Source organism: Gordionus sp. m RMFG-2023, chromosome 5 (genome assembly GCF_954871325.1).
Source record: "Gordionus sp. m RMFG-2023 chromosome 5, tfGorSpeb1-WG-v2, whole genome shotgun sequence".
Classification (NCBI taxonomy): domain Eukaryota; kingdom Metazoa; phylum Nematomorpha; class Gordioida; order Chordodea; family Parachordodidae; genus Gordionus; species Gordionus sp. m RMFG-2023.
Genome location: NC_088779.1, coordinates 1771465 through 1795537, shown reverse-complemented (window position 1 = coordinate 1795537; position 24073 = coordinate 1771465). Strand labels below are relative to the sequence as shown.

Sequence of the window (24073 nt, the reverse complement as noted above, 5' to 3'; positions counted from 1 at the left end):
AAGAGAAATTTCAGTCCACCCCCCTGGTCACGTGCCTGTTTAGAATTATGTTACATTTTTTATTTATTTATAAATAATACATAATAATAATAATAATAATAATATATAAAAATTTTAAACTTGTCTTTTATAAAATTTTTTTTATAATCGGAACGGAATAATTTAATCTATAATTTTAAAAGCGATATAAAACGAAAACATTTTTTCTTTTTCCTAAAAAATACCTTAAATACAAAGGTTGTTGTTTTCTAAATTTCCCCAAAAACAAAACAAAAATAAACAAAATAAATAAATAAATAAATCAATTTTTTTTTAAAGATTATTTTTGCATAAACGGGGAACCGAACCACTGAGTGATGATCATCGAGGAATACTTTTATCGATAAGTTAATCGATCGGGAATGGATTATAGTGTATTCGACTTTTCGAGCTAGGACCGGATGACAAACGTTTATTACCGCCGTCTATCCGGTTTTTGTCTACAGTTGGCACGGGTATATCGTCATCGGTCACTAATTCGACCTAAAATAATTTATTTTTTTTTAAAAAATTATTTGAAAACTTAACTAAAAATGTGGGGAGGGGGAGGGGGTTCGTTATCCCCTTTAGACATTTCCGGTCCGTATGGGCATCGGGTCGGCTAAATTTTTTAAAAAAAATCGAATTCGGGCCGGGTCGGGCTAAAATTTTTTTAAAAAATCGGGTTCGGGCCGGGTCGGGCTAAAATTTTTTAAAAAAATTGGGTTCGGGTCGGGTCGGGCTAAAAATTATAAAAAAAATCGGGTTCGGGCCGGGTCGGGCTAAAATTTTTAAAAAAATCGGGTTCGGGTCGGGTCGGGCTAAAATTTTTAAAAAAAATCGGGTTCGGGTCGGGCTTAATTTTTTAAAAAAATCGGGTTCGGGCCGGGTCTGCTAAAGTTTTTAAAAAAAATCGGGTTCGGGCGGGGTCGGGCTAAATTTTTTTTAAAAAATCGGGTTCGGGCCGGGTCGGGCTAAAAATTTTTTAAAAAAGCGGGTTCGGGCCGGGTCGGGCTTTTTTTTAATCTAAATTTATCGATTTCACTACGTTGAATTTGTAAATCGAAAAAAATTTGATTTAATATGAAGAAACTAGATGCCACATAACATACATCTTTTATTTTGATGCGATTATAATAATTTATATTTAAATATATATTCGTGCCGGGCCGGCAAAACTTCTTAAAAAAATTTCGGGTTGCTGGGAAAACATTTTTAAAAACTTGAAATTTTTTTATAAGTAAATTAAAAATAAATTTAAGATTTATTTGATAAATAGAGGTTTTGTTAATTTAAAAAAAAAAACAAATCTATTTTATCTATATTTGTATAATCGTGATTAATCGGCGCGGGCCCGCGTAAAAAAATTATTTAAAGCTAAAACCGCTAAAACCGTTTTCCAAAATAACGGGCCGGTTCGGGCGGCGCGAATTCTTAAATGTTGAGTCTAGACATTCCTTAATGAATATAGTTTTTTATTTTTTAAATAAGAGCTTTTTGCTATAGATTTTGTATAGGAATATTGATATAAACGAAGGAAGATATGCCCTCCTATCCACCCTTCCATGTAGAAATTCTTAGCTAAAGTTGCGAAAACATGCTCTAAATCGACTATGACACCGTGTAAAAGATTCATTTAAATAATAAATATAATGGGTATGGAATTATACCCTCTCAAACAAATCTTGTCCCAAATACTTAGACAGCAGTCCGAAAACGGAAGTCGTTTCGTTGAAGTTCGCGTATTCCGCGGAATCCTTGCCGATATTAGACCCTATGGCATTCGTATTATTCGTATCGGAAGCCGGTCGGCTAAAACCGTCCGGTTTGTCCCTCAAAAGTCGACACTTTTCGAGTTGTCGGTGAAAATTTTCGTCGTATTTGTTGCGATTCAATTGGCGTTCGTTCACGCCGCTTTCCTTGAGACGGCTGAGCTTGCGGAAAAGCTTCCAATCCGATTCCGAGCTTTCGCAAATTGGGCACCCGGGAGGTACGCTCAAGTTATGCGAGGCGTTGTTATTGGTCGTCGAGATATTATCATTGTTATCCTTGATGGTGAAATTAGTAAGATTCTTGTAATGATTGTTATTGAAGTTAGTAGCGTAGGGATTCGAAGATGAGGCGAATGGGTTATTGGCGTCTTTAGCAATAGTAAAATAAGTGATATAAAATGGGTTATAATGTTTATTTTGTATTAAGAGAAAAGCCGAAAAAATTAAAGAATAACATATTCTCCTCCCCCCCCCCCCCCACCTTCCACAAAATTTAATAATTATATTATAATTGGCGTTCAAAATGTAGCGAAGGTCAATCAGGACTGGAATCGGACAGCTTTAGATCGGATGGATTGAAAAATAAGCAGATTCCTTTGGGTTTCTAAACTCGATCTGAATACAGGAGACCGCTCTAGCAGGTATGGCTGATCTTCCCTAATTGACTAGACATTCGCTCCATTAATAATAAGAATCCACTAGTAAAACTACTTGCAAATCAAAAAAAAAAGGATAACTAATTTTGACTTAAAGAAGGATCAGGAGTTTCCAACCGATAGGTACAACGGTTCAGTTTTCCGGTTAATTTTAAACGGATTTATACCGGTTTGTTCGGGTTCTTAAATCTATATCGGTTCTTTCGGATTTTTATCTGTTTTTGGATTTTTGAAAAATTAATCATTGTATATATGTAATATTTTGCTGACACTCATAAGGTGTAACCAGGGGATGGGAAATTTGCCTGTTCACGTAAGTATCTTTTTTAAGCTAATAAAAAAAAATTTTCCTTACAAACCTTCCCCTCCCTCCCCAACGTATAACAATATCACTTTAAACAATAATTAACCCAAAAATATTTTATACAAATATCAGACCTGTAAAAATAAAAACATGCGGTAATAAAATAACAAGTTAAAGTAAGAAAACTTTACCCAACCCACATTTATCGCACTTAATTCCCTCTAATTTTCAAAAAAAATACTTATAAAAATGTAAAAAATTCAAAAAACCCGTTATAAAACCGGTACAGATTCGATGATTATAACCGGTGCTTTCGGTTTCTCAGTTCGATCCGGCATCCCGGGAAAGGGATATAATAAACTTTATCAACACACACAAAAAAAAAACAACAACAAATGAATAAACTTTTGAGGTCGAAAGAAATACTGCGAGATAAATCGATGTTGGATGAATAGCTGTCGTAGCAATTCTGGTGGAATCCGTGCTTGCATAAAAAATAAACCGCGGGGGTGTCTATGGCGTGTGCGCAGGCGCCGCATTTATTGACTTGGAATATTTGAGGCCTTTTTAACATTATAAATTTGAATAGTGCACGTGTTTTTTAAAAAAAAAAAATGTCGGATCGGAAGTCGAATCCCCGTCTTCCCGATATAGGCGCGGCCGTAACGAGGTCAATGACATACGATGATACCTATTCACCTGAAAGCGTCGTTGAAAGAAAATCAGCTGGACCCGCCATTTTGGTATAAACTCGTATGGTAAATTATTCTCGTGTTAAATTGATCGATGATAGGGCAATTTCTTTAATCAAAGTTTGCGTCAGCAGGATAATAGGAATAAATTGGCCCTCTCGTTTTAAATTTTTTTTTAAAATAATGATAGGGGTAACCAAAATGGCGTCCCCAGCTGTTTTTTTTTCCTCCGTTGACGTACACTTTTAATGAATTACATCGTCACTCTACGTATTATTATACGTCACTGAACAAGGTGCCCATAAGTTACTTGAATCGCGTTGACGGATATAATTGATTGAAAATATGGCGGCGAAGGTGGGGCATAAATGGACATGTTCGTCGAATGGCCATCACCCTTTAACTTTTTTTTCTAATCAATTGAACTACCTTCTCTCAGATTGGTCGAAATGCGTGTATTAGTATCAATGACATATAATAATACCTAGACTGACGATTCATTCATTAAATAAAAAACAGCTGGGGACGCCATCTTGGTTACTGTAATAAATATTAAAATTTTAAACGAGAGCCTAATTTTATATTATATCTGATGCAAACTTTATTAAAGAATCGCCTGATCATCGAGATAATAAGAAAGTAAGTTATCAATTTAATATTAGTTTTTAACATGAAAATAATTATTATAAAGGTTACCAAAATGGCGGGTCCAGCTGATTTGCTTTTAACGACGGTTAAAAATGCATTTTAATGAATGAATCGTCAGTCTAGGTATTATTATATGTCATTGATTAGTATGTACCTTAGCGTTGTTAAACGGCTCAATTTGAGCTGATTTTTTTTTAAAAAAAAGGACCTAACTCAATATTTTATCCAGATAAACATTCCGCGAACCTGAAGATTTTGCTCACGATGTGGCTCGAAGGTCTAAGCATTTAATAGCGAAACCTCTCGAGGGCTAAAGGCAATATTTTTTCTGGCTAAAATAATTGAGTTAGCCGTTTAACAACACCAGTACCTCCACCCTAAGTTCATTTTATTGATCAGAGAAATCCAATATAGGAAAAAAAAAATATATATTAATGTTTTTAAAGTGCCTTCTTGCTAGAAAAAAAAAAAATCACCCTATAACATAGTTTTTTTTTTTTTGTTTAGTGGGGAAAAAAAATGACTAATTTAAAATTACCCGAAATTTTATAAACGAATAGTTATCCTTAGGGGGCATTTTAGCTGTAGTGTTGTTAAACGGCACCTGGAGATTTTTCTCGTAAGCTGATATGATACGAAGAAGGTTAGGAACATTTATTAGTGAAATCTCGGGGCTTAGGGTAATATATTTCGGTTCAAAATATTCGGTTAGCGGTTTTTTAAAACTCGGCTCAAATCGGGTCGTTCAACAACAACTACATTTAGCCATCCTTCGCCAAAAAACAGAGTAATTAGAAAACTCACAAATTTTATTTAATGTACGTGTAAAGAGTGGTTAACTGACAGGTTAATATTTGTTATCGACAGTCCAAAATTCGCGCATTCGTATATTGAAATGAAAAGGTTGCCTATAGCAACATTTGGTGAAAAAAATGTGGACGAATGTAATTTAATTGGCATTCCCCCCCATTTATCAGTATCAAAAACAATTTTAGAAAACAATGATGAAATAGAAAGAGCTAAGGCGTAGTAGAGGAAGTGGACAAGGAAAAATTTCTTCCCCCCTCCCACTTAAGAAATTAGCCCGTTGACATTGACAATATATTAATATCGGCTACTCTTTCAGATATAGAAAAAAATTGCAGGAAAAATAAAAAAATTAAATTAAATTAAAATTTCCACACATTATAAGTATATCGATTAAATTTAATGTGGGGTATGTGGCTAGAACGAATAATTTGTTATTCGAAATTCGATTCGATCCCGATTTTACGAATACCAATAGCGAAAAATATTCGTCGAATAGTAAATTTTTAAATTATTCGATTCGAATTTGTATTATTTTGAAATTTCGAAATATTCTTTTAAATTTTCCTAGTGGATATCATTTCCTATTTGTTTTTTTTTTAAATATAAGATATTCATATAAATCAAATCATAAGTTATTATATTTTCTGATAAAAAAGATGCCATTTAACAACACTAGCACCAACAAAAGTAAATTAATAATATTGATTTTTATTTTTGATGGTTAGATTTTAAAAAATTTGAGTTAAATAGAGAATTCCCAATAATGCCATGAATTCTGTCACATCAGCTTCTTTTCGGGGTAAGACTAAATGATGCATTGCTAAGTTAGATCATAATTATATAATCCTTTTTTCGATATGATTTTTGGTAACATTTTTTTTTTAAATATATTTTTTAAAACGATTTTTTATTAAATCAAAAATAGAGATTAAATATCTATTAAATAATACAAATCGATTTTTATTTATAAAAATGTGTGGGAAATAAAAATAGGATTAGTAGTTGTCATAGTTTGTAATATTTATTGTTTGATATTTATTTAATAAATAAAATGTTATTTTGATTTTAATTTGCTAAAAAATTCATTATGTGTTTTTTGATATAAATTATGAGAATATATTTTCCTTCGATTAAAAAAAAAATACATATTTTTGTTTTGAGTTTTGTTTTTATTGAGAAAAGATCGCCATTATTTTTATATTTGAAGAATATTACCATTATTTTATAGTGGAAGAATATTTATAAAGATTCTTAAACCATATAATAAAATATTTTTGGGCAGTTTTTTTAATAATTTTTTTAAGTAGCTTATTACAACTCGAAAATTATTTTTTTTTCAATTTTAAAATCTAATAAATATATCTCCAAAAGAGGGCGTTAAACAAATATGAAAATTGGTGTGTTGTGTAGATATACGTGGAAACCCGAAAATTAAAAAAAAATAATGATAGGTTTCGTTGACATTTAACTCTTGAGTAAGTTTAGAATCTAAAAATAATCGCAAACTTGTAAGGTCACAAATTGCTGACGCTAATTGAACGGAATTTCTTCATTTTTGTTTTCGTTGCTCATAATTTACGTATAAAACATTATCCTAAAAAAAATATTGTGTATTGACCGATTACCGACCCAAAACCGGCGCCGATGACTAAATACTTCATTTACTGGTGATATCCATCGAAAAGATGTCCATTTTTGTTATAATGTCGCTTATAATTACGTGTATAAAACATTACCCCAAAAAATTTATTTCAAAAATATTGTGATTTACCGATAACCGACTCATAACAACCGCATTTCTGTCGTTATCCATAGATAATTATCGCATTTGTAATTTGACCGAACAAAAATATAGATTTTTACCATGGATATAGCCAGCAATGCGATAATTAGTCTTTGGGAAGGTTTCGATTACTATTTTGAGTTAGGCAATCGATCAAAATCACAATATATTTTTGGACATAACACGTATGTATAAAATAAAAAAAATGATAACTTTTCCATGTATAGCTCCACAAATAGCAGTATTTAGTCATTGTGTATAGGTCAAATCGCAATAAAAATGAACATTTTTTTTCAATGGATATATAAACCTAGCAATGCAGTACATAGTCATAGGCCGGGTTTGGGTCGGCAATAGGTAATATCACAATATTTTAAAAAAATATTTTTTTAGGGATAATGCTTTACAGGTAAATATAAGCTTTGAAAAAAAAATGAAGAGATTCTGATCAATAACGCCAGCAATATGTGCCTCCACAGGTTAGTGGTTATTTTTGGATTCCAAACTCACTCAAAAATTAAATGTCAGAGAAATCTATTATTTTCTTTCAATTTTTAGGTTTTCCTCATGTATTCTACATCCAAATATATTCATAAATATTTAACGCCCTCTTTCGGACAAATATTTATTAAATTTTAAAAATCGATAAAATATTATCCGAGTTGTAATAGGGGGGTAGTTAAATATATTTTTTCTTCTTCTAAATATTAAATAAAGAATAAATAAATTTATTTGCATAATATTAGAAAGTTAAATTATCATAATTATGAAATACTATATATATAGGAAACAATTTAAAATAAAATTGATTTGTTTTGACTATAAAACCGAAAAATAAACAAAATAAAGTAAAAATCTGGAAAAACGAAAACTGTTTTATCTACTATAAAATAAAATAAATTGATTAATAATATAATTAATCTAAAAAAAAAATAACAATTTTTATATAATGTATTAAAAGTCAAAAAAATATTAATCACAAATAAAATGCCTGTCAGAGAAGAGAAGAGAATTTACATTCTGAAACAGTGTTTCATCATTAGGCTCAATTATATCAAATATAGCCCTAATTATATTTCTCTTCTCGTCTCTTCTCTGACTCTACACTATACCTAAAAAAAATGATAATAGAAACTGTATGGGTAAATTAACAATAATTTTTATTTAATTGGAATTATTAAGCTATGCTATTAGGTTTAAATTTTATTTTCTTTATTTTTTTAAAAAATTGGATTATTGAGCTCTTATGCTATTGGTTCTTTTTTTTTATTGGACTAAATGTAAAAATATTAATTTGCGCGATATTTAAAATAAGCAACTTTTTAATTTAATCGACCATTTTATTTTTATTTACACCTAATAATAAAATTAAATAGAAATGTCAAATTTTATATTGACTATCGATTATCCAAAACCTACTTTTCTATTAAGTAATTTTTAATAAACGAGCCATCTTCCTATCATCATATATCAACAAATAATCATAAATGAAAAAAAATTAATAGTTACTTTCGTTACAGGAAGTCGAAGAATGACCCAACCAACAAAAGGGGAAACAGTAAAAATATTTTTATATGTAAAATTTCTATCTAAGTTTGGAGGAGGAGGGTAGGGTGGGTGTAGGTTTTAGAGGTGGGAGGGGGGGGGGGAAGGTTGCCTCCGATAAATTATTTATCGCGTAAACACTGTCCTAATGACGTCACCGTTCAAGAGGATTGGGAAAGAGGAGGCGGGATGTGTGGTGAAATTTAAATTATACTTATTTGCCAGATCTTGTATTATAGTCTCGTTCCTCTCTATCCTTTCGGTGGATTCTTTGATGATCTTTTGCAACCTATCGATGTCTTTTTGATTACTCTCGAATTGTTCGGTTATAAAATCCTATTTATAATATTATAATCAACAAAAAAATAGATAAAATTAAAATCATTATCGTTTTATATATATATCGTCGCCTGAGAATTATACTATTCTATCTCTACTTTTTCCAACTTTACAGGTAGAACACAATTTTTAAAAATTCCTAATCTGTATTGAATAATAGAAATGCTTTTCCTAATTTTTATTTTTTTTTAATTTAAGGGTGTGTATATTTAATAGTCCCTCCTTATAAATCTATTATGGTAAATTCCAAACCCCCCTTGCATGGTTAATAGATCATCCACAGTTGGTTATTATATCGTCGACTGAGAATTATTTTATTCTATCTCCACTTTTTTCCAACTTTACAAGACGCGCAATTTTAAAAAATTCTAGTTTCCTCGTCATTTAATAAGGAAAGGAAAGGAAAGGAAAGGAAAGGAAAGGAAAGGAAAGGAAAGGAAAGGAAAGGAAAGGAAAGGAAAGGAAAGGAAAGGAAAGGAAAGGAAAGGAAAGGAAAGGAAAGGAAAGGAAAGGAAAGGAAAGGAAAGGAAAGGAAAGGAAAGGAAAGGAAAGGAAAGGAAAGGAAAGGAAAGGAAAGGAAAGGAAAGGAAAGGAAAGGAAAGGAAGAAAGAGAGATTAGAATAAATACTAAAATTTTATTTTTATTTTTATTAAAAGAAATATTATTTTCTATCACCAAACAACTTAATCCAAAAAATATTATTGAATAAACATGATTAATGATTACAAATGTAAACAAGAACAAGACTAAAAATTTAAATCTAATATTTTAATGGAATGGGATAAAAAATTAATGAAATATTTATTTTTTTTTATTTTTTGAATCTATTAGGATCTTTATAAATCCGTACAAACAGTTAAAATAACTCTTAATTCCATTTACTTTACGTAATACTTGAAAAGAGTTTTTAAATAATCATATATGCCTGAATGGATTATATAATTATATTTTTTTTTGTAGATGGAATAATATAATTTTAACGATAAAGAAGAAATAGTGAGATAGAATAATCTAATACTGGCTATACTTAATTATTTTAATTTAATATATTCTTAAATAAACGATATATCAATAAAAAAAAAATCGTTTTTGGACAAAAAATGGAGATAGAATAAACTAATTCTCAGGCGACGATATTAATAAATTTATATTCCCACCATCCCCCAGATTGTTTCTATTTTTTAAAATAAACGGGATTAAATAATTCTCCCGATCTCCCTTCCTTAATCACAAAAAAGCTGCCAAAATATATACTTTTACAATATGATATCACGATTATATATATTATTTTTTTGATCCACCTGAAAAGCCGAAAACTGCAATTTACCGTTGGAACGCGCGTTCAAAAAACGTAGCACTTCGATGGCGGAATGATGAATCGATTGGAGCGATTTGGCCACCCGTTTATTTTGCAGAGGAATGTCCACCGAATCTTTAAATATATTTTTTGAATAACTGAGTATTAAGGATGCGTATTCAATGACATATAATAAATACCTCTAGACTGATGATGCATTCATATATAATGCGTTTGAAAGGCGTCGTTGAATGCAAATCAGCTGGATTCGCCATTTTGGTAACCCATATAGGTGATTATTCTCGTGTTAATAAAAAACTACTATTTAAATTGTTAACTTGCTTCCCCTTATTATCTCGGATGATCAGGCAATACTTTGATACAGGAATAAATGGGCCTCTAGTTTAAAATTTTTAATAACTATAGGGGTAATCAAAATGGTGTCCCCAGCTGTCTTCGTTGATCATTGATGTATACTTTTAACGATTGCATCGCCAGTCTATGTATTATTATATGTCATTGCGTGTATTAGAGATTAACCCATTTCCGGAAACGGAAATATCGCGTAAACTATTTTTTAGGGTTCCTGGGGAGCGAAGTTTCGAATAATGTTTTTAATGCTGAATATTGGGCAAATTTATGTTGTTTACCTTCCAACAAAAAAAACTATGAGGGGCTGGGTCGGACAACTCGTATAAAATATTTTTTAAGGGGCCAGATCGAAAACTCCATGGGCAGTTTAGAATATACATTTACTTTGTCTATCCCTGTCAACGTGCAGGGCTTTTTTCAATGTTTCCTTCCAATCGTCGTGTTTATCGATAACATTTTTTCCGTCCATTTGATTGTAAGATCCCGGAGGTACGCTACAGGCCGATTTATTTTCGCAGAGGTATCGGGTTAGGTGAGCGAAGAATTCGGCGTTATTATTATCGTCCTGGAGGCCATTTTGCTTTCTATGCAGCGCCGCCGCCCTGGCGGTGATCAGCTGTTTCTGGCATTCTATTAAAGCACGATCGATATCGTACGCCGGTGGTTGGCCAAAAATAATATCGGTTATTTGGCGCTGCTTTTTCTTGGCAAGTAAAGGATCTAACTTTTTTTTTAAAACAAATAAATATAAAATTGAAAAGTTAGGTATGTAAGAAAAAATAAAATGTAAATTTTGTATAACGTCCGTTTGTTTTTATGAAATTGTCAGTCAATCAACATTCTTTCTTACTTCCTTTTCTATGATTGGTTGTTAGATCTGTCACAAAAAAATGTAAGCTTTCAACACACAATTTTAACTTTTTCTAGTTTTTAAAAGTTTAGGATTATTTGTTTTTGTTCCCCCCTAACCTCAGATGAACGTTATTGTAAAAGGGTGGGTTCTCGTGCTGAGAGATCAATATAAAAAATAAATAAATACTTGATGGGGCAATTCTGCCATGTAAAGTTCCAGCAGGGTATTGTAGACCACCTGATCGACCATCTCCTCCGAATTCTTTTTCGAATTGACAGCGTCGCAATTTTCGGAGGCAGAAATGACGTTTTCCAAAAAATAACTCAGTTTATCGTCCCCTTCGTTCAGGAAAAGGTACAGAAAATCTTCGGGCTTTATAACGGACGAGGCCTTACCTATTCGAAAGAATAATCATTGTGTAATCGATGGTCAAAAACCCGAAACAAAACAAAAAAAAATTAAAAAAATTATAACCAATAGTATCTTCGGAATTACGACACAGGCGTATCAGTATATCTATAGTCGCTGTGGAATCCTGTTCTAGCAAAAGCTTTCCGTAATTTTTGATGACTAGGTAAACTTCTTCGGGTTCGGTTACGGTCTTGATATATTCTAAAGCCTTCGAATAATTTTTGTTATCCTCTATCTAAGTTAAAAAAATATTTTTATAAATAGTTGCTTTTCAGGAGGGGGGGGGGTTAAAGTATTGGATCTAAATTTTTGGCCCTATTTAGTCTACATATCAGAGTTTTAAAAGATACTTTCTAGATGTATCTATATACAGATACTTTTTTTAATAAAAAAACGTATTAGATAGGATACAAACACAATAGTTAAACCAATAACTCCGTTACGTATATTTTTAAGGTTATAAAAGAGCAAAAAAAATCAGCATATTTTTTTTACTATACAATTATTTAGATTAAATAACCTCAATCTTGAGGTATGTCTGGGTAAGACCGTACATCAAAGCCAAGTTCGAGGCTCTCTTCCTGTAGACATCCTCCGTTCTCGAGCCCAAGACCCTGACTATGACGTTTATCACTTCGTTATCTTCGTTCGCTTTCGATTTGACGGGATCTTCCACGGAACCTTCGCGATCACGATTGTTCCCGCTATTTTGGCGTTCAAGGTGATGACCGTCATCTTTAAGGGCGGCGGTTTTGGCGGGCCTTCTATTAGACGCGGACGTTATATTGGTGTGCAAGGTGAGAAAGGATTCCAAGAATTTGTCCAATTTCGCGGATTCGCCGGATTTGACGTAACAATTTATCAGGAGCTCTATTAAATCCTCGCACCAAACATCATCGGATTCGCCACAATTATCTAAAATATTCGGAAAAAATGGCGGACAAAAATTAAACGCGCCAAAATGATCTCTTGAAAAAAATATACATAATTTCTATTCGAGATAATTTAATCATTTTCATTTCTCTTTCTTTCTTTCTTTCAATTTTATAAAAACGATTTATAAATTAAAAATTAAACGAGTCATATGTTTTTTTAGCTTCTTCTTAAAGAAACCTTCTTCTTTGGCATTTCCAGCCGTAGTCAGATTTAGGCGGTGAGTAAAATAGAGCTTCAAATAATCCTCTAGGTAAAAGGTCAGAAGCTTGATTTGAGAGGCCTTCAAATATTTCCTGATAACGTAGGACGGTTCCAGATACGTCTTGAAGCCAGCGTTCTTGGCTTCTATAAAATAAAAGTATTTTGTGAAATTATTATTCGTTGAAAAGAAAAAACAATTACCAGATTTTAGTAGTTTAGAAAACCTGGAAGCAAAGCAGGAGGGGGCTCCTAGGCTTTGGTTTCCGTTCTATAGAGCATTTTGAACAATATACCCCAGACTTGTTTACGATATTATCCAAAATGTAACGATTCCGATACAAATACATTTTTTCTCAAATGTATCCAATACAAATACGTAAACATTATAGATTCATATTCCACCTCCCCCCCCCACCAAGTATTGGATTTTTTAAAAAAAATATATAATTAATCATCAACAAATCTATAAAAAAAGATTACAAAATATTTTTATTAAACACTTTTCAAAGTTCTTATCGAGAAAGCATCACTCCTTATCAGTTTAAACATTTTTTTTTAGCCATGATGGATAAGCGTTTATTTCTTTTCTTTCTTACATAAAATGCGCGCTAAATTTTTTTTTATCTAGGCTAGCGTTTCATATTTAAATTTTTGTCATGTTGCAGCATGGCAAACCAAATTTAAGGTTATGACTCGCACACACAACTAAGATATTCTGGGAAGTGGATAGACGCATCATTATTTAACGAATACAAACAGCTTCGTTATCAAAAAGATCAGTGAATTACAAAGGGGGGCATAAAATACATTCTTCTTCCTCCGGAAGCTTCAGTTTAGTCTCTCATCATTATCTTGAAAAACTCTGAAAAGGATTTATTCTACATCTTTATAAATGGCTGCTGAACGAGAAAGGCGCACTTAAAATTCCTGTTCGAGATTCTGTTCATCAGCTGATAAATTGTCCTTGTTTTTTGGATACAAAAATCCACGGATGCTTTTATCGATTCATTAGCTATCTTATCGAAGGCAAGTCTTCCCTTTGATTCTTCGTGAGCCAACAAGATTTATTTGAAAAAAAATTTGTAATTAATCCTTGGGTATATAAAATGTATCAAATATTGGATATCGATACCTAAAATGTAACGAATCTGGATTCGATTAAAGGATCGCCGATATAGACACATCGGGTTTTCCCGTTTCCTAGAAATTTCGAGAAAAGGGGGATTCAATTCCTAAATATATCCCGGTTTTCGTGGGCACCGGGTACCGCTTCTAAACTCCGATAATTTTTTTTAAAAAAAAATACCTTTCCGCCCGCTCATTATGAGGGTCAACGTTTTCCGGTACTGATTAATGGCGTTTTCGTAGTCGGATTTCGAGTACAAATGGTCACCGTACAGCTTGAAGATATTAGCGAGGACAGAATTATTTTGGTAGTTATCGTTTCCGTCATCGCCGCCATTTTGAGCTTTTCGTTTTGCGAATAATGTATAAATATTATAAATACATTATTTGAAGAAGAAGAAAAAATGTATAATTGTAATTAAAAAGCTCTATACATAATGTAATTACCAGAGCTTAACAAATAAGATCTTTATCTTTCTTGCAGATCTTAAGATCTTTCTTCCTGCAGATCTTAAGATTCTTCTTGCAGCAGATCTTAAGATCTTTCTTGCAAATATTAAGATCTTTCTAGCAGATCTTAAAAAATTTCATGCAGTTCTTAAGATCTTTCTAGCAGATATTAAGATCTTTCTAACAGTCTTAAAAAATTTCTTGCAGTTCTTAAGATATTTCTTGCAGATCTTAAGATATTTCTTGCAGATCTTAAAAAATTTCTTGCAGTTCTTAAGATATTTCTAGTAGATCTTAAAATTTAATTTTCACCCAAAATTTTGAGCAAAAAAATGATAATTTGCTTTTTAAACAATTTTATTTGATGATTTTAATCGCAAAAAGATTTTAAAATTGTAAATTTTGAGCAAAATTTTTGTCATCGAAATTTCGAATGAGCATTCTAGGTTGCTTTTTTTACTTAAATTCTAAAATTCAGAATTACAACCAGAGTTTAGAAATGCTCTTCAAAAACGAAAAATCTTCAGGGTTTTTAATCACTGAAGAATATTTTTGTTTGAGAATGCCTGGTGTTAAAAAAAATACGAATACTCACACGAAGCGGAAAAAACTCTAAGTGCTATTCAGTCGGACCGAACTCTCGTATTTAATCTCTGCCCTTGCAAGGGGCTAATATATAATATTATCAATTTTTCTTTTAAAATTGGTCCCTGTCACAAACTGAAATCTTAAAATCGATTTAAGAGAAATGAGTTTGTGAAGTGACCCCAAGGAAAATTAATTATCTTAGGCAGAGAGAATATCTCTAGAAATATGCAGATCTAACTGCTAATCCATTCACGGGATCTATGCCCTTATGATCTTAGTAAAAAAAAAAAATTTGCATTTAAATGTGTTTTAATATAATTTTATTTTTTAACATTATCAATTTTAAATATTTCCATTCTTTTTAATGAGAGGAAGAAATATATGGCTGAATATAAGTTAGACCTATGCACGGATAATAAAAAAAATGGCGGCAGCAGCAGCTTTTTTTTAGCTTTTAAACTATCGGCTTAGCGGCGGACTCACCGAAATTTCTTACCTCGAAAAATATCCTCTATTTTTTTGCGTAAACACGAAAATTAACAAATGGCCAAATAAAATATTTTATAAAGATATAAAAATTATATTAAAAAAATTTAAACCAATTTTAATTAAATTTATAACTAACTTTTATAATAAAAAAAAATTATTTTGTTTAAATTTGAAGGGGGGGGGGGGGGCAAACGTAAAAATAAATTTAATACAGTGCATGACTTGGAAATATTCCAGATTTTTCTGGAAAAGAATTTTGTCCGATCAGTTTTTGACTTGCCAGCTCTCAATAACATTGCGTTCGGAAGCTCAAACGCTTCCGATATGACCTCAGCTTAAGATGACGTCATTTTTGAAGCCCTCTCTCGAGATGTGCGAGATCAATAATGGTATTGTGTTCATTGATATTGACAGGGAGAGAAACGCACGAATACTAATAGCGTACGTAAATGTTACTTAAACACTGACGTCACTGAGGAGGAAAGGCGCATGTTCAGCACGACGCCTAAATTTAAGTAGAACCTGATGATAAAAGTTGGGAGCTATATAACTCCACGAGAAATATATATAATTGAACGAAAGAATTGCGCAGAGGTTTCTTAAAAGACATATATTACTATATAAAATAACAATACGCGTTTTACCAATTTTAGAAGCGGGTGACGTGAAATTCCTAGCCAATCCCAAGGCCAGATTGTATAAATTTTTGCGAAACAACGTTTCCAGCTTGTACGATAGACTCTTTTCTGTCAAAGTTAGCAAGGAGTATCCACCACCTTCCTGATTTTATAAATTAAAAAAACACGATTTATTACGCACTTATCATTCCCATACATATTCCGGTGTTCGAAGATCCTTTAATCCGATATCGAGACGGTATTGGCAGATACATTAATGGATCGAAAAAAATATCATTTTCAGTTTCTAATTTGGGGCAGGGGGGGGGGCAATATTTTAATATAAGGGGTGGGGGAATTATCAACTTTTCTTTCTTCCTTTCTTTATCGATTTAGAAATTTGTATATGATTAGTTACTTTAATGTGGGATAAAAGAAATATTAAAATTTTGGCCCCACGATAGGGTTCAAAGTTGAAAGTAACTGTCGATACCGCGAGTAATATTGCCCGTTACAGATAAAAAGTAACGATATCAGTGTATCTGTGATACAATTTTCCCTTATTTTGAAAATTGAAAGAACAGGTGATGAATCATTTATTCGCAAAAATAATCATTAACGTTTCCCATTTATTTTTATTTATTCATTTCTTTTCTCTCGTTTTTTTTTCTTCCTTCTTTCAATATTTCTCGAGAGAAAAAATAATAAAATAATAAACTATTATTTACTGGGCTACGAGTGAGTACGAGATAAGAAGTAGATCTGGGCATGTTGACCAATTTAACGGGTTCGGTGTACATAGCCACGAATCCGGGAACGGGGCAGGAAAACGCGACGAATTTATTGTGCACGTCGTAAACGGTCAGGATGTCGATGCTGTCAATCAATCAATATTATACGTATATAATTTTCCTTGCTTTCCTTCTTTACTAAACAAAAAAAAAGAGAAGCATTTAAATAACTTTTTGCCCCGGTCCAAATCGTCCCCCTTATTCTCCACCGTAACCAAATACCGACTACGGGGCAGGTATTGGACGTAATAACGCTTCTGGCTCTCGAAGGCCAGGCAAGGACCCAAGCATTCGCTATTGTAAAAATAGAGGGCCTCATTTCTCGCCACCACCAAAAACTCCTCCGTCTCTTCCTGCCTTTCGTCGTTGCCGTCTATCCTTTCGATTCCCAATTCTTCCTTCCAATCTAGACTTTTTCCGTCCAATGATGGCGTAAACTTGTTTTTTGGGGGTTCCGAAAGTAAGTTGGCGCTCCACTTTTCACTGGAGAGATCTGAGCCGATTGATGGCTGTCTCGGGATCACGGAGTCTTTAGGCGAAGAGGAAACGAGCACGTCAGATTTTAAGACGTCATCTGATGCTACTGCGATTGACCGCTGCTTGGAGACTTCATAGCATAAAAAAAAATTTTTTTTAAATTTATTCCAATAATTCTTTGATGATGGTTTTTGGTTGGAAGAGAGAATATCATAAATTAACAATTTCAAGTTTATATTTTTAGGGGGGTTATATTTTAAGAAAGAAAAAAGCACCCAATAGTATTTCAGATAAATCCCGCATTCTTCTCAGTTTTGAGCATCAACCATTTCATAACTTTGTATGTATGGGGTCAAATGGCATTTTAAATCATACCATTTTCTGATTATACGTATTTCAAGGATAAGATATTTATTTTATTTTAGACTTTTGGGAATTGAAAATAATAACGAAGAAAATATATTATAAAATAGAGAAGAACGGAATATGAATTTTGTCCAGAGTTAATCTGTGTTAAGTCATAATGAATATGGATTCATTATGACGAATTCTTCGCCAAAATATTGTTCTCTACTTCAAAATGGCGGCAGGCGAGTGGCGCTACGTCATAAGGCGGCCATTAGAAGTTCATAGATGGTAACATACCAACGAATCTCGGATCCACTGATAAAAAAAAAATTTTTTCAATTTAAGACATGATTTGGGTATAATCCCCTATTTTGATTGGTTCCTATTTAAATTTAAAAAATTTTTCAATATAAAATAGGGAATTGGATATTTTCTTTTCATGGATTGGTTGAAGCAACGTGTGTAAAATAATGTGAATTCTATAAATATTACTTTTCCTCGCGCGAGGAGATTTGGACGTGAATATGGGCATAAGAGTGGCGCAATCGTGATCGCAACCTTTAACGCTGTCTAAGATGGTGTGCTTGACCAAATGGCTCAGGGCGGATTCTATATTTTTTTATTGGGAAATAGGGGAGGGAAGTGAAGTTAAAAATAAAAGGAAAGAAATGAAAACTAATGAAAAGAAAAATGAAGAGAGGAAAAGGAATAAACCTTGATATTTGGAAGAAAATATGAGCGATAAATGCGAATCCTCTACGGAGAAGCACATGATGGAATCCAGGGTTGAAATGAAGAGGGTTGTCTTGAAGACCTTTGCCAGTTTCTTCGGAGGCGCGTTTGGGATTTGAAACGAGGGATGACGGAGTGATTCGGAATCAGTGCTTGTCTTGTTGTCTAAAGAACGGCTCTGAGATATGGCTAAAATTAAGTTATTTTAAAAAGAAATAAAATCACAAGTTCGGAAAAATGGAAATAACTGTTTTTTCTTCACCTACACTCACCTAAAATTTCCTATCAGAAAAAAAATAACCTTTAGCGCCAAATTAAAAATTCCTTTGATCCAAATGCATCCACCAAAAAAAAAACTAATCAACAACTACCAACCATCAATGTCCAAAAAAGCAGTATCGATAGGAATGTAATATGCAACACAAAATTCCATTAAGCATTGCAAACATCCTCAAAAATATATTTCCGCCTACAGTTCCCACTACCAAATACCCTGATCCATAATCAAGTTTAGAAATCATCGAGACTATTAAATCGTACAGGTTAATTTTTTTATATATATAATAAATTAATTTAAATTTTCATTAAATATCAGAAAAATAATTTACAATAAAAAAACCAACCAACATCATTTCAATTTTGTCCTTATTCACTTTTTACTCCACCAGGTCCAAATAGAAAATAGAATAACTATAAAATAAAATACATTTCGCCCAATAAAACGAACACAAATGTAGTTCTTCTTTGGTAATATTTTAATAGTTATCAGCTGTTAAATGATATCGTGTTAACCGAAAAATGAACCGCAAAATTCCGGATTGACATATATTCCGGATTTAAAAAAAATAAGACGGGTCGAATCGAGCCGGATTTTAAAATACGAAACCCGGGCCTTATAGTGCTACTGGTACCTCTCTGCAGGTCTCCGATATTTCTTGTAATAATAATAAAATAAAATACGATTTAATTGGTCCATCACGGATGTATCGATAGGTGATGCCGTTACATTGTTATTGGAAGACGGTATTTTGTTGATTATAGGGATAAACGCGGAAGGAACATTGTACTTTGTCTTGGACACCATCGGGTCCTTCTTAGAGGATTCCTGGATATGGTAACCTTGAGTGTAAGAGAGCGCGAGATTGGTTATAGGACTAGTGGCTTGGTGAAATAATTTGGGCTTAATTGAGGATAAGGAATTTCTGGGAATAAAAATTAAAATTATTCCTTTCCCCTAAACAAATAAGTTTTTTCTCATAGTTTAATTGCAAGTTTTTATTCCAGACAGTTTACACCTCCTCCCTACCCCCCCCCCCACTACCCCCTCCCTTAGCCAATAAGAATATTACTTTATGCCAAAATCAGCTGACGGAATCCTAATTGGCATACCACCTTTTTATTTATTTTTTTTACCCCTCCCATTTTATCCAATACCTAAAATGCTTTACACCTTAAATTCCAATGACGATTTTGGATCATAACCCCTCTGCCCTCCAGTTGGTAGAAGCGTTTGCGTTTTTTGTATCTAAATTTTTATTATATTTGTAATCGAAAAAATAGTTACATTTCCGATCCTCCTTCCTTAAATAATTATGGTGGATGTTATTGTCCGATATCTGCGAGGAGATAAGTTGGATAATAACATTGTTGGTGCCAAAGCCAAGACACGTAGAAAGATAGGACGCGTTTTTATTAAGGGCACCAACTAGTTTTTGGAATTTATCGTGATGTTTTGCAAACAATACTATTTCTTACTTAATCAATGTCAATTTCAACAATTCCTTCTTACTGGAGATTAACAGTAAGCCAAGCTGCTTATAATTATGGAATAGGATCTAAAACTCTCGGAAGATGGATTAAATTAAGAAAAAACTGATACAAGTAATATTAAAGACATAATTATCGTAATTATACATTACATGTTAATCGATTTAAAATATAATATGGTATTTTTATTATTAGGAAAATAGTTATCGTAATTATAGATCACGTGTTAATCGCTTTTTTATTAAAATATTTTTTTTTGATTAAAAAAATATAATATCGTAATATTATTATTATTAAATGATTTATTTATTAATTATATGTATATATATATATATATTGTAATATTTTTGTATTTTAATGGCCGTAGCCTTTTTATTTATTTTTGTATTTTTTGTGCCGAAGCTTTTATAATATATTTAATCATATTTCCCATTCATACAAGAATTTAAAATTATAAGTATACTATAAAATATGTATATCTCACCACACGGCTGGTTTACTCACCATATACCTGCGCATATTGATTAAGGCATCTTTATACGTTTCATTTTCTCCGATTTGTTGACGGACTTTTTGCACTTTATTTGGTATATCCTCTGCCCACTTTTTTCGCATTTTGTCTCCGATTAAACTGCCACACCTTGCATCCCAATCTTTCGGTAGATATGGAACTTTATCCCAAGAGTCAATAGTACGTTTATCTTCTATCCATGGATTATCAATTATCCATACCAGATTCCAGACAAGTAGCATATCTTCTAGAGTCATCCATTCCTGTTTTTGATGTATTGACCATGAGGTCCTTCCTGTGGGCAGCCAATTTATAGGGACTACTGAATTGATGGCGAAGGCACCAAGCCTAATGTCTCTTCTATGGAAATAATATAGTAACCACATTTGGCTGTAAGCTTGTGAGGTATTACTTTAGGATATAGGTGAAGCTAATCCAGATACCCTACTTGAAGTTAGAAGAAGTTTAAAGAACTTGGAAGTTTTAGAGAAATGGTTAGATAAAAATCCACATATGGGTTTCTGTGTTAAAATTTAACTCCTTACGATCAGGGAATGTTAGGTAAACTTGAAAACATACAGAATCGTTTTGGAGGAGGATTATACCGAAGTGAGGTAAGCAGAAATTCATCTGCTGAAATGTACTTTATAAGTGGTCCTAAGAATAATATCAGGGGTACAACACAAAGGGTTATGGAAATACTAAACAGTAGATTCAAAACACCATCTAGATCCATGATACCAATTCAGATGAAAGGTCCTACTTTGATGGAGGGAGAGAAAGGATTGATATGTGATGAGAATCTAGAAGATGATACTTTATATAAGACAAGGTTGGAGTTAATCAAAAAAGAGCATAAATCAACCTTCTTTTTCGATAAGGAACATCCTTACAGAACATTTAAATACTTAGGTTCATTTGCAACCCAAGCTCGAACAAGTGGAGGTCATACTATTAATTTAGTCTTACAAAAAATGATGTAGCCGTGGGAAAAAGTATATGACGTGTATAGATATAATATGACCGATATTTCGACTGAAGGGCAGCAAAAACTCATGCAAGAAAAGCTAGATAAACGTGTACCGAGATATAAGCCATACATTAAAATGATAAATAAAAAGATTATGGAATTCATCGCTGATTTATATACCAAAAAAGGATTACATGGTAGATTGTTAGATAAGGAAAACTTTCGGAAATTGTGAGAAATGACGCAGCCCTAGGTGGTTGGTCAAAAGAAATAGACTGGGACACCGTTAACAGATTTTGGAACATAGTAGATGAGGAAATAGAGAGAGATTTTAAGGGTGATTGTAAGTACTGTGTATACAATACTCTTGAAAGAAAGAAAAGAAGGCTTCTTTCATAGGGGGAATGAAACCAAGCAGAGCAATTTGGTATCTTTGGTTAGGTGGTAGGTTTTTAGAATACGAAGCTCTAGGATTCCTCAATGAAGACCACTGGGTGAAGCGTGAGAACCTTCCATGTGGTGTGGGAGGTTTAGGCGTCAATTACTTAGGTTACATTCTCCAGGGGATTTCAAAATTGAGTAAGTGTTTCATAGCTGATGACATAGCAGGTTGGGATACATGTGTGTCAGCTGATGATTAGATGATGAGCAATACTTTATAAGTTTAGTAACAACAGAATACCACAAATAAATTTAAACAACTGTGTTTAAATTTATTAGAGTCTGTGATTAAAACACAGATACTTTTTTTTTGTATTTAGTTTGTTAGAATATTTTAGATGTATTTTAAATAATAAAAAATAAATTGTATTTAAAATTTCACGATATTCGGAAATAATTCAAGCCGGGCCGGAAAAAATATTTGATAAAAGATATCATGTTTATATGATATATTTTTTTTCTGGGATTATATGACAACGTCAATATTCTCTTAGCTTTAAGTAATTTGATCATTTTGGAGAAATTTTTACAAAATATCATCAAAAATCAATCATAGAGTGAGGGCTAAATGTAATATCTGCTCAATTGCGAAGAAAACTACACTCATGAATACAATGATTCATCCTCCAGCAATTTATTATATGCTCTGTAGAACAATGTTATCCATTATTATGTAGTGTTGTTAGATGGCATGGTTTGAGCCAATTTTTAAAAATGGCTAACTCAATATTTTAGCCAGAAAAATATTGCCTTGGCCTTAAAGTTCAGCTCCAAACATTTGTGTCATTTATGAACAAAATCTTCAGGTTTTCGTAATATTTTTCTGGATAAAATATTGAGTTAATCATTTTTAAAAATCGATGCAAATCAAGTTGTTTAACAACACTAGTGAAACACTACTGCTGCAGAAATAAATATATTATTTATAATGTTTATATTACCACAGATATTAGATAATGATTTATATCTAAATACTTCTTTTAAAATTTTTTCGCATTTATTTAAAATATACTTTTGTATTTATATTCAAAAACTTTTTTTAAAAGTGAATTTGCATTTATATTCAAGAAAATATTTTTTTTTAAATTAATCTAACCCTGATGCAAGTTATTATCTTAGGATTTATTAGTTTTGATTTAAATATAAGTAGGTTAATTTTCTATGCCTATAAATTATTACTTTTCACCCTTGGTTAAATTTCCTTTATACATCAAAATCTGGCCAGAATTTAGTCCAATAATCAATAACGTGAGATTTTCATGAGCAGTCACACAATTAACAATTGGGGTTTTGTTACCATATGTGATTTTAAAACTTTTTAAATATGGTATATTCCCATACCTATCAAACTTAATTTTTAATACATGTATTTGTAATTCTAAAATGTTTACTCCTTTAGTTAAATTCCATATTTTTATGATTGGCTGTGGACTGTCATTGTCATACTACAATATAATCAAACATTTAAATATTAATAAACTAATAAGTAAAATTTTAAATATATGATTACCCCAACAGATATTAAAATTTGTGAATTCGTCATATTATATAAATGTTCAACTTTAACATCATGTGCCTTTAGTGATTTTATTTCGAGATCTTGAGTCATGAAATGTAAAAACCCATCATAGTCCCCAAATACAATATATCCCTTAATACTTGTGGATGTAGATATATTTATATCCTTTGTTTAATAATGAAAAATCATAAAAATAACCCATATTATTACTTTTAATTTATCATAACTTTCGTTTTTATCAGGATCTTTCAATATGTCTTTATCAAAAAAATTAAACCTTCGCCACTTAACAATTATTTATTAAAAATATATAAAGAATTATAAAATAAAACTTGCAAAAAGGACATTGAATAAAATAAAATATTTTTACATATGTTTTAATGCATGTATGTATTATAAATTTTAATGCTTTAATACCTGTTCAGTTTAAAATAATCATGAAGCTGGAGATATTAAAATCGGAGTATGACTAAACATATTTTAATCTTGGGTATCAAGTATGAAAAGTAAAAACTTAGATTGAATTTAACCGTGACCATGAGATATCAGCTCACCATATAGCAATTTAATAAAGATAAATATCTATTACACAATTTTTTTAATAGAAGCA

The 24073-nt window shown here is 31.9% G+C and overlaps 1 protein-coding gene across 2 annotated transcripts; it reads right to left on the bottom strand.

Moving 5' to 3' along the window:
• Positions 1–135: 135 nt before the first annotated feature.
• Positions 136–23832, bottom strand: LOC135929336 (vacuolar protein sorting-associated protein 11 homolog). Of its 2 annotated transcripts, XM_065465871.1 has the most exons (23): positions 23796–23832; positions 23674–23748; positions 23455–23628; positions 23336–23389; positions 23124–23293; positions 19706–19780; positions 19216–19457; positions 18238–18444; positions 18016–18132; positions 16870–17305; positions 16636–16783; positions 15935–16070; positions 13945–14106; positions 12615–12782; positions 12022–12416; positions 11565–11736; positions 11277–11485; positions 10622–10961; positions 9870–10000; positions 8443–8564; positions 3156–3313; positions 1689–2158; positions 136–522 (listed from the first exon to the last, which is right to left on the bottom strand). In XM_065465871.1, exons 1-23 carry the CDS (start codon positions 23808–23810, stop codon positions 388–390), a joined length of 4311 nt encoding a protein of 1436 aa, XP_065321943.1. In that variant the 5' UTR covers positions 23811–23832; the 3' UTR covers positions 136–387. The 2 variants fall into 2 exon arrangements, with proteins under 2 accessions (XP_065321943.1, XP_065321944.1); XM_065465872.1 differs by lacking the exon at positions 19706–19780.
• Between the last annotated feature and the right edge of the window lie 241 nt (positions 23833–24073).

What these genes read in the sequence shown, in the direction of transcription:
- LOC135929336 (XM_065465871.1), bottom strand. An exon ending in ATTTTCTTCCAAATATCAAG is followed by an intron (nt 18,133 to 18,237) that starts GTTTATTCCTTT and finishes AAAAAAATATAG; the next exon opens with AATCCGCCCTGAGCCATTTG. An exon ending in AGACATACCTCAAGATTGAG is followed by an intron (nt 11,737 to 12,021) that starts GTTATTTAATCT and finishes TTTTTAACTTAG; the next exon opens with ATAGAGGATAACAAAAATTA.